Source organism: Canis aureus, chromosome 19, assembly GCF_053574225.1.
Source record: "Canis aureus isolate CA01 chromosome 19, VMU_Caureus_v.1.0, whole genome shotgun sequence".
Taxonomy (NCBI): Eukaryota; Metazoa; Chordata; class Mammalia; order Carnivora; family Canidae; genus Canis; species Canis aureus.
In genome coordinates, this window is record NC_135629.1 from 4249262 (window position 1) to 4261097 (window position 11836).

An 11836-nucleotide genomic window follows, 5' to 3' on the forward strand; every position below is an offset into this window, starting at 1 on the left:
AGAGGCCTTTGGACATCCAAAATTCTACTGGCAGGAAACAGGCTGAGAAAATCATACAGCTGCAAACACATACTACCTGTCATGAAGAAGGAAGGATACCCAGAGGGAAGAGCCAAGAGCAATGGAGAGTCACTCTCCATTGTCACTCTAGGGCAGAAATAGGACCAAGTCCCAGCCAATGAGCTTCCAACATTTTCTTTCAAAGTGAACCACTGACTGCTGTGTGCCTCTCGTTTTCCCCCTTTATGAATAGGTCTACAGTGGCTTTCCTATGTGTATCTCACAATTGTGCATTGGCATGTGTGCTGTGGGAGGGTGGGGGAGCTGGTAACTTACCTCTTCAGTTCAGGAGACAAAGGAATTGTGTTTGAAGAGTCTTATCTGAACCTGAATGACAAGATCATGAAGATAGGATGATATTTGGGGAAGAGGGGTGAGCATATTTTGCATGTGGGATGGATAGGAATCATTGGAGATTAAAGGGTAGATGTAGATAATGACAGGCAGCCCCCAGGATGGTCCCCATTCTTACCCTAGCGTAATTCCCACCTAAGTGCATGTGGGCTGCACTTAGTGACTGGCTTCTAATGAACAGAAGTCAGCAGTGACCCTGTGTCACTGAGACTAGATCATAGAAGACAATGTGGCACTACTTTGGTTCTTATATCACCCATAGTAGGGGGAAGCCAGCTGCCACACTGGGAGCAGTGCTATGGAGAGGGCCACATGGTGAAGAGCAGAATCCCCCAGCCAACAGCCATGTAAGAGAGCTTGAAAGCCCCAGTCAAGCCTTGGGAGGACTGTGACCCTGGCTGACACCATGACTGCAACCTGGTGAGAACCCTAGGTCAGAACCACCAGCTAAGAAGTCCCTGCATGTCTGACCCACAGGAACTATGAGATAATAAATATGGATTGTTGGAAGCTTCTAAATTTGGGAGTAACTTTTATGCAACAATTAATAGCTAATACAGGGGTGCCTGGCTGGCTGAGTCAGAAGAGCATGTGACTCTTGATCTCAGGGTCATGAGTGTGAGTCCTATGGTGGGTGTAAAGATGGTATTAATAAATAAAACTAAAAATACCCCTGAATACACTGCAATATACCCAATTTCAGTCCATCACTATGGGGTTCATTCTTAATTTCTCTCTTCCTATGTTTGTAACCCCCTTCTCTGACGATGAGAAGCCTGGCTCCCTTTTTCCTTAAGACAGCAACTTATTTGTCAACTCCCCTCCACATAACCAATCTCCATTGCTGTTGCCACTTTATTCTTCCCTGTTTTCATCCTCTTCACCTGTTAAGACCCTGATAAGGTTGCTGCATGCCTCCTGTTCTACACGTAGATGTCCTTTTCAACCCTGCTCCGGCCTGCGGGACTCCTTCCCCAACCTTGGCTGGATACCTGTCTTGCTTGGCCCCTTCTAATGACCTTTGGACTGTATTGCCCATGAAGGGGGAAGAAGGAAGGATAAGGCAAATGGACTTTTTGAAGACTCTAGACCAGTGGTCTCACATTTTAGATCTAATTCTGTTTCCGTCATGATTACATCTAACCTTCCTATTCCCTTTAATTGCTGTATTAGAAGTTAAGTCTAAATGTTTGGCAAGATTCAGGTTAAACCATTTGGCAAAAGGTGATGCTGTGTACTTCATATCAAATCACATTACGAGGGGAATTCCCGGGTGGCTCAGCGGTTTGGCGTCTGCCTTTTGGCCTAGGGCGTGATCCTGCAGCCCCAGGATCGAGCCCTGGGCTCAAGTCCCATGTCTGGCTTCCTGCATGGAGCCTGCTTCTCCCTCGTCCTGTGTCTCTGCCTTTCTCTGTGTCTCTCATGAATAAATAAATAAAATCTTAAAAAAAAAAAAACCAAATCACATAACGAAATGCTTCAATATCTAGTTGTCCCATTCCTGATCACTTTGTTAATGTGGTGACAACCAGATCACTCCTGTAAAACTATGTTTTTCCCCTTTACTAGTTAGCAAGTTATCTATGTGGTGATATTTTGGCACTGTACAAATTATCTTGTTCCCCAACCACCTTTCACTGCTGGTCTTAGCATGCATTGATGATTCTCACCTGAATCAATCAATTCATTTACATTTACTAGTTGGGATTCTTCTGTTAAAAAAAAAATAAAACTAAAGAACCCAGGCTTTCTTAATTAGGGATGAATTATAGTTCCTCCAAATGAGATAGGGTAAGTAATTCTTTCCTTTTTTTTTTAATTTTCAGATTCAATATCACTAGGATTTTTTAAAAGATTTGTTTATTTATTCATGAGAGACAGAGAGAGGCAGAGACACAGGCAGAGGAAGAAGCAGGCTCCCTGAGGGGAGTCCGATTGTGGGATTCATTCCCAGGACCCTAGGATCATGACCTGAGCCAAAGGCTCAACTGCTGAGTCCCCCAGGTGCCCCTATCACTAGGATTTTTTTTTTTTTTTTAGGATTTTTAAAAAAAGATTTTATTGATTTATTTTAGAGAAAGGGAGTGAGTGAGAGTGGGGGTGGGGCAGTGGGCGAGGTAGAGCTAATCTTAAGCAGACTCCACACCAAGCATGGAGCCTGATGCCAGGGTCAATCCTATGACCCTGAGCTCATGACCTGAACCAAAATCACGAGTTGGGGGCACCTAGGTGGCTCAGTCGGTTAAGCATCTGCCTTTGGCTCGGGTCATGATCTCAGGGTCCTGGGATCAAGCTCCACATCAGACTCTCTGCTCAGTGGGGAGTTTGTTGCTCCCTACCCCTCTGCTGCTCACCCTTGTTCATGCTCTCTTGCTCATGCTTTTTCTCTTTCAAATTAATAAAATCTTAAAACACACACACACACACACACACACACACACACACACAAAACAAGGACACCTGGGTGGCTCAGTGGTTGGGAACCTGCCTTCGGCTCGGGTCGTGATCCCAGGATCTGGGATTGAGTCCTGCATTGGGCTCCCTGCATGGAGCCTGCTTCTCCCTCTGCCTGTGTCTTTCATGAATAAATAAATACATCTTAAAAAAAAAATCAAGAGTTCGGCGCTTAATTGACTGAGCCACCCAGGCATCTCAATAATTCTTTCAATTATCAATTTTCAGAATAAGAAATTGGTGTCATTATGTTTATTGGGAGAAAGTGAGTTTCTCTAGTTTTTGTGTATCCTTATGGACCCATGGATTTTAATTTGTTTGAAGAGTTATACTCAATTACATTTATTACTATTTTATGCTCAAATTGTCCAGAGGTGGCCACTTAGAACTCATTCAAGCTAATTCTTGTGTTCTGTCAACATACTCCTTTTAGTCTCAATGTTTCCTTACCTTTTTAGCAAAATAGAATGTCTCAGGCTCCTCCTCTCTACTGAGGACCTAGAATAAGCCATCTGTCTGATGGGGTCCTTTATCCTTCCTAAAGAGGAGCAGTAAAACTAAAATCTGGGTGCTAAAAATGTTCATTGCTCCTGGTGGTGGTTGAGGGGAGCGTTCTTATTTCTAGGTTCCTGCAATGGACAGATCTAAAAAAGCCTATTTTTCAAAATCAGGAATGATTAATAATTCCAAATCAAATTTACATTATAGAATTTTTCTGAATTTCTTTGATATATTCATATCTTTCTACTTATATTAAAATATCAGTTTTATTTTATTTTTTTAAAGATTTTATTTATTTACTCATGAGAGACACAGAGAGAGGGGCACAGACACAGGCAGAGGGAGAAGCAGGCTCCATGCAGGGAGCCCGATGTGGGACTCGATCCGGAGTCTCCAGGTTCACGCCCCGGGGGCGCTAAACCACTGAGCCACCCAGGCTGCCCAAAATATCAGTTTTATTAAGATTGATATATTTGCTTTATTTAACAATGTACATAGTTTCAACTTAAAGTAACAATATTAACCAATTATGATAAAACTGAATGAAGTTTAAGGTTTATTTGCAGTTCCCTTTGTCCTTGGACTATATCCCACTGAGCATATACAGTCAATAATGGGTTCAAAAATCACTAGAAATTGCCATGTGGGTGGCTCAGTGGTTGAACTGCCTTCGACTCAGGGCATGATCCTGGAATCCCGGGATTGAGTCCTGCCTGCATCAGCTCCCCCACCACCCAGGGAGCCTGCTTCTCCCTCTGCCTATGCCTCTGCCTCTCGGTGTCTCTCATGAATAAATAAATAAAATCTTTTAAAAAAATTGCCATGTGACCCAACAATTCCACTCTCAGGTGTATATCCAAAAGCAACAAAAATAGAAACTCAAAAAAAAAAATAGAAACTCAAATAGTGATACATTAATATTCACGGTATTCACAATAGCTAGAAGATGGAAAGAACCCAAGTGGCCACCCACAGATGAATGGATAAACAAAATGTGGTTTATCTTGTAATTCTTTTGATGTGTAAGCAACGTCCTCTTGGGTCATAATGTGTGCTGTCCCCCAGGAACAGACTGAGATACGGCCCTACTTATGGGTCTTATGGTAACAGGTGATAGTTGTCATGGGTTTGGGGGGAAATGAGCATCTCTTTAGTGTGCCCCGGTGGGTATCCAAGGGCTCTCAGGCAAAGGAAGGATAGTCCCTTCAGATATGGGAGCTAGGGAATATACTTCTGCTGGCACGAGAGGCTCAGAGTGACATGAGGATTCAAGAGTCTCAGTTTCATTTAGATCCAACCAGATGTCCCTATTCTAAGTTTCAGGATCCTATCCTTTCCTGATGAGTGCCCTAACCTTCACATGAGAAATCGCAAGACTGGATTCAACTGTTGCCGGAAACCCAGCAACACACACAGTTACATTTGCACTTGCTTTTCAGCAATGCCATTTTCTCTCTGGGTGATCCAGTGCTGTACGTAGGAAAACCCACCCTTGTGCTGATCGTTACTGCCATACCCCTCAGGACGGTTCCCAAGGCACTTGCTTCAGTTGGCATTCCATCACAATCCACCACAGACCACAGCTTCACTAACTGTGATGGCAATGCGAGCCACCGATTGCTAGCACCTGCTTCCCACTGGCGAGGTGCTCAGCACCACACCCAAGCCTGTGCTACATACAACCTGTTTCCAAATCCCATCACTATGGGTCTACCTCCTGCTACTACTTAAGGCACCACCAACTTGGTATCCTCAGAGTCCAGAGGAGCAGAAACCAGAGTAATTTGGCCAGGGAAATTTTAATGTAAAGGATTTGTAACTAGAGGGGATTAAATATTAAGAAATGAAAGAAGTGGGATGCCTGGGTGCCTCAGTAGTTGAACGTCTGCCTTCGGTTCAGGGCATAATCCTGAATCCAGGGATCAAGTGCCACACTGGACTCCTTGAAGGGAGCCTGCTTCTCCCTCTGCCTGTGTCTCTGCCTCTCTCTGTGTCTCTCAGGAATAAATAAAAAATAAATAAATAAAAAGAAGGGAAAGAAAACATACTCTCAACAAATACCAGGGGGCTGAAAGAGATGCCCGCCGAAGAAACAAACCTGTGGGTAGGAACGGGCCGTTGCACTGCACGGGAGGCTGGCATGGAGAAGGTCCGGGTGCAGGCCACCGGGTTGCCCTGGACCAGTGCCCGACCGCAGTTACCAACCTGGGGAACCAGGGGCTGGCAGGGGCAACAGGACACCTCCCATCAAGGCGCAGGTGGGCAGAACCTGATGGGTTTTGAACTTCGGGCCACGAATTGCAAGCAAGAAACTCTTGGGTGGAGATGTACAAAAGAGTGTACGCAGGGCATTGCCTGCTACAACTCCTAAGCAGGAAAAAGAGTCACCTGCCAAGCAAATAAGACAGAAACTCACCAGAACCTGCCCCTCCAGCGCCCTCTATCGACAAAGGTTAGCATCGTGCCAGGTGGCGAATAGACTCCGAGCAAGCAAGGCAAGGTCGGTGGATTTGGAGCTGAGTCAGCACGTTGGTGATAACGGAGGGATTGTAAGTGAAAACGCAAGATGCAGAACAGTGTGCCCGTGTGCTATCTTTTGTGGAGGAAAGGCTGGGGAATTGTATCTTTGCTTAATTTTGCACAACAAAACACTGGAATGATACACCTAGAAACTAGTGAAAATGGTTGCCAATGGAGCAGCTAGGAGTGAAGTAAGGATGGGGGAATGGTTCTGGAAGCGGGATTTTCTGAAAATGTACGTGGTTTTGACTTTTTGAACCACGTATTTTGTATGTCCAAAAGTAGAATTAAACAGAAAAAGTTAAAAAAAAAAGAGCAAACCCTAACTGGTTTCACCATATATCCATCATCACCAAGGAGCAGCTTGCCTACATTAGAGGAGGAATGGCTTCCTGAAAGTTACAGAGCCAGCTGGGGGGACACTGCCGTGGAAGGACAGTTCTGTGCTACAGGATGCAGGACATACTTTGAACCAGACTCCACTGCATGCTGGTGTCTCCTCCATGCTCAGAACACACAGGTGCCAAAATGTAGGGGCAGAAGCAGGGGCAGCCTCTCTCACTGTTACACCTAGGACCCTTGCACAGAGATGTGACTTTCTGTCCCAGCAACTTTGAGCTCTGCTGATTTGGAGGTCTTCATTCCCAAGGAGGAAATGCTTCCACCAAAGGAAAGAGCAGATTCTGCTAAATAGCAAGATGAGACTTCCACCTGGCCATTTTGGGGCTCCATATGGCCACTGAACCAAAAGGAAGACAAAGGGTTTATTCTATTGGCTTAGAGGGATCATTGCCAATTACCAAGAGGGGGAAGGTTGAGCTGCTATACAGGGTGGGAAGGATTATGTGTGCAACCCAAGGGTTCTCTGGGGCACCTGCCAGCAACGTTTAATGGGAAACTACAGCAACCAAAGCAGGTAAGATACTTGAAGACTCAGGCCATATGGGAAGGATGGCTTGTTAGTCCACTCTGACCATCTGAAATTTAGCCTGAGGGCAGGGGAAACATGGAATGGGCAACAGAAGAAGGAAGCCATCCATACCAACTGCAGCCTCACGATCAATTAAAAAAGAAGAAGTCTCTTCTCATGTGTAGGTGTTTCTTTGCATATGCTGTTTCTGTCTCCCCCTCCTCCTTCCCATTTTTTTTCATTGTCATGCAAGTAGTGGGGAGTTTTAGCTTTGCAATTTTGTCTTTAGGTAACAGATATTCCGTGGAGCTTTGACAATTTGAGGGTCTTTAATGGCCCAGATGGGTACAGGGACTGCTTGGACCGTATGGCTCCTCATTCTGGGGAGAAAGTGACAAACTGCTTCCCTTCTCTGCAGCATGGTCATATACTTGGCAGGTGGAGACACAGTTGTTTTGTTGTACAGAAGGCCAGATGCGTGTAGGAAGGTGCATAGGGAAGCTGAGTAGCCCAAGGGGTGGACCATGGTAGATACTGATTTCTCGTCTGTCAGTTCCAAATCTACTCTTCATTCCTTATTCTGTGATCATGGAGTTTGACTTTGTAACTGTTCTCCTTTGCCAGTTAGCAGTAGATGGCATCGGGGTGGGGTGCTGCAGAAGGAAGAGGTGTACCCTCCTGGTTACACTATGCGTCCATCGCTGTTTTTGCACCGCAGCTGCCTTGGCCTGCCTGAGCCCTGGCAGGGGTGGATCCCTTGGGTGTGTGTGCCAGACCTCTAGCTCCTCATCACAGGCCAGCACCCTGGCAGGGGGTCACCTACCCGCCAGCCTCAGCCCAGTGGTGACTGGGCCAACTCTGGCCTGGAGCAGCTCAGCACACTTCACTGAATGAGTTGCAACCACTTCTCCAATGAGACTGAGCATTGGGATCAGAAGAATTGCCCAGCCAACCCTTAGCCTCAAGAGAAAAATTGTTGCTGTTATTTCAAACCACTAAATTTTGCCGGTGTTTTGCAGCAAAAGCTAACTTACCCACCATTAAATTTTAAAGTCATTTCCCCAGCGATTTGTGATGCCATCTTTATTATATACTAAATTTCCACACAATTGGGTCTACTTCTGGACTTTCCATTCTGTTCAACTGGTCTGATTGTTCATATATCAATACCATATACTTAATTATGGACATGTTACCATAGGCTTTAAAACCTGGTCATACCACTAACCCTAAAAAACAAAAGAATAATGAAGATTATGCTGAATATTCTTGTCTTTTAAAAATATGAGCTTTAAATTTTCTAGCTCCACCTTTTTTTAAAGGAGTATTGACATTCCTATATTAAACTGTGTTATTAAAGAATGTGGAATGGGAGCACCTGGGTGGCTCAGTCAATAAAGCATTTGATTCTTGGTTTTGGCTCAGGTATTGATCTTAGGGTTATGGAAGTGAGCTCCACATCAGGCTCTAAGCTCAGCACAGTCTGCTTGAGATCCTCTGTCTCTCCCTTGGTCCTTCCTCCCTGACCTTGCTTTTGTGTTCTTGCTCTCTCTCAAAAAAATTAAATCCTAAAAAAAAAGCATGGGGAATGTTTTCAATTTGTTTGATTCCAGTTTTTTGTTTTTGAGCATTTTAGTTGCCTATATTGTGTGACTTTTCCTCACATATATTTTGGTTATTTTTTTAGGTTACTCTCAGGCATTTAAAAAATTACTCTCAAAATGTGGTATTTTCCCCATTTTTTTTGTTCTGGTTTTTAATTTTTTTTTCATTACGTAAACTCTATGCCCAACATGGGGCTCGAACTCATGACCCTGAGATGAAGAGCTGCAGGCTCCCCCTTGACTGAGCCAGCCAGGTGCCCCTTGTTCTGATTTTTAAAATATTTTTTTTTTTTATTACAGAACAATTTTTATTAATAAAAGCTTTAAGCAAAAACTCGTAATTCCACAAACTAACAATGACTTGGTAGCATGCAAGTACTTCTGGCTAGAGAGGCATATTTATTCTTCATGAATTTACATATAATAGGTCCTCATGACATTTGATTCCAAAATGTATGTATAAATTGGCTTGGCATGATTAATAACTTAAAGTAAAATATAAACATAAGGATAACTTAACAGTGATTTAATTTATGTGTGTCAATTCAAGGTCAGTGACTGGAAAGCCCTATTAAAAAAAAAATCTGAGGTCAAAAAAGTCTTTAGGAAGCAACCACATACCTCTGTATATTTGAAGATCGAGGGCTAAAAATCCATTCCTGATGAACACCATTAAGCAAAGGATGTATAACATCCACCACACATCTGTTTCAAAAATGGCACATTTCCAAAATTATCCATTTCTTTACAAATAAACATCATAGTATTAATAGCTACACAGAGGCCATCAGAATGAGTTCCACAATATGTTAACTCTTATGAGGCTTCCCTGAGCTCTGTCTTAAAGCATCTACTTTAATCCTGGGGCTTTAAAAACATCTTCTTTACTTTAACTGTTGGTTTTATGTGTCCATTTTCATCTTCTTCATAATTAGCACGGTCTCTCTTCTTGGCAAACTTTTTTCCAATTGTCCCCACCAAGGTCTCATATCTTCTGGCCATTTCTTCATCTGACACATCAAGCTCCACTGCTTCACTTTCAACTTCTTCCACTTTGTTTTTAGCATTCATCTGAAGCATTAATTTCTCAACCTCAGGATTAAATCCTCTGAATGACATTCTTCCATAGAGAAGATCTTCACATAACAAGAAACTCTGCTCTTCTATTATGAAACATTCTTTTTCTTTAAGCTCTGGCAAATCCAAATACCAGTGCTCTTCACTAATGATTTTCTTTTCTTCCTCTTCTAGTTGTTTCCTGGTCTCCGAATCCAGTCCTCTTTGCATGAACTTCATGCGCAGCAGGTTCTTGGACAGTTTCGTCTTGCGCTCGGCCGCCATGTTGGCGCCTGCTCGGGGCCGCGCTCCACCCCCCTGATTTTTAAAATATATATGTGGCTCTTTATTCTGTATATTAAATTCATATCCAATCATCTTGCTAAGTTTCCTTATTCATAGTTTTTTCCTGTAAACAGAAATCATTTACCTCTCCCTTTCCAATTCTCATGCCTCTAACTGTATTTGATTGTGCTAACTAGAACCTTCACTGCAACATTAAATGAAGACAGTAGTTACCCACATTTCCCCCCTGGTTTTCATGGAATGCATTCACTGTTTCTTGAATTATATAACAGTGCTAGCTTTTGGATAGAGGTGCATACATTTTATCAAGCTAACAAAGTATCCATTTAGTAAGTACCTACATAGCAAGAATGGGTCTGGATTTTGGTGAAGGCTTTTTGGCAACCCTGGAGTTGATACGATTTTTTTTCTCATTTCAATTAAGATGATACATTATCTTAGTGGAGTTCCTAATACCGAACCATTCTTGCATTCCTGAAATAGACCCTACTTGGTCATGAAGTATATTAGTTTACATTTAGTGTATGTACCATTAGAGATTTGCTGTTATATTAGTTACAATTCTGCATTGATGGTCTTATATTTGTGCAAACTTTATCAGGTTTAGAAAGCATTGCTATAGTAACTTCTTGAAAGAATTTGGAAGTTTTCCCACTGTAATCTGAAATAGTTTAACTTGCATTGAGATCATCTGATATTTGAAGTTTTGGACGGATTCTCCTATGAAGCCTGATGGGCCTGGCAGGTTATTACTTTTTCATTTTTCTCATGGGAATTTGTCTGCTTAAGATCTCTCTCTCTCGGGGATCCCTGGGTGGTGCAGCGGTTTGGCGCCTGCCTTTGGCCCAGGGTGCGATCCTGGAGACCCGGGATCGAGTCCCATGTCGGGCTCCCGGTGCATGGAGCCTGCTTCTTCCTCTGCCTGTGTCTCTGCCTCTCTCTCTCTCTCTCTCTCTCTCTCTCTCTGTGACTATCATAAATAAATAAAAATTAAAAAAAAAGATTTCTCTCTCTCTTGAGGTCAGTTTTGGCTAATTATCAATTTTATCTGAATTTTCCAGATGTATTTGATAAATCTGTTCAAAGTAGCATCATATTAAACATTACCTTCATTTTATAAAAACCATTTCAATAGCTGTAAAAAACATTTGAGAAAGTATAACATTCATTTTTGATAAAAGCCTTCAACAAAGAGGGGACATACCTCAACATAATAAAGGCCTTATATGACCATAAGGGAAAAGCTCTATAAGTATGTCAGGAACAAGACAAATACGTCCACTCTCACCATTTTTATTCAACACAGTATTGGAAGTCCTAGCCACAGCAATTAGACAAACAACAACAACAGCAATTAGACAAACAACAACAACAACAACAACAACAAAAAACGAATAAATGGCATCCAAATTGGTAAGGAAGAAGTAAAACTTTTACTGTTTGTAGATGACAAGATACTATACATAGAAAACCCTAAAGACTCCACCAAAAAACAACTAGAACTAATAAATTAATTCAGTTAAGGTTCCAGGATACAAAACCAATTCACAAAAAAACAAAACAAAACAAAAAAAAAAAAACAATTCACAGAAATCCATTGCATTTCTATACACTAATAATGAAGCAACAGAAAAAGAAATTAAGAAAACAATCCAATTTACAACAGCACCAAAAATAACAAATGCCTAAAAATAAATTTAACCAAAGAGATGAAAGATCTGTACTCTGAAAACTATAAACACTGATGAAAGCAACTGAAGATGGCACAAACAAATGGAGAGACATTCCATGCTCATGGATTAGAAGAATGAATATTATTAGAGTGTCCATTCTACCCAAATATTGCATTTAATGCAATCCCCATAAAAATACCAACAGCATGTATTCATAGAACAGACAATCCTAAAATGTGTATGGAGCCACTAAAGACCCCAAATAGCTAAAGCCACCTTGAAAAAGGAGAACAAAACTGGAGGTATCACAATTTCAGACCTCAAGTTATATTTCAAAGCTTCAGTAATCAAAACAGTATGGTACTGGTACAAAAACAGACACATAGATAAATGGAATA

At 42.1% G+C, this 11836-nt stretch overlaps 1 protein-coding gene across 1 annotated transcript; it reads right to left on the reverse strand.

Moving 5' to 3' along the window:
- Positions 1-8782: 8782 nt before the first annotated feature.
- Positions 8783-9772, reverse strand: LOC144289484 (M-phase phosphoprotein 6). The gene has a single exon (XM_077857656.1). The coding sequence runs from the start codon at positions 9742-9744 to the stop codon at positions 9259-9261; it is 486 nt and encodes a 161-aa protein (XP_077713782.1). The 5' UTR covers positions 9745-9772; the 3' UTR covers positions 8783-9258.
- Between the last annotated feature and the right edge of the window lie 2064 nt (positions 9773-11836).

Bases quoted from the DNA above. Each gene is read 5' to 3' on its own strand.
- LOC144289484 (XM_077857656.1), bottom strand. From the start codon at position 9,744: ATGGCGGCCGAGCGCAAGACGAAACTGTCCAAGAACCTGCTGCGCATG.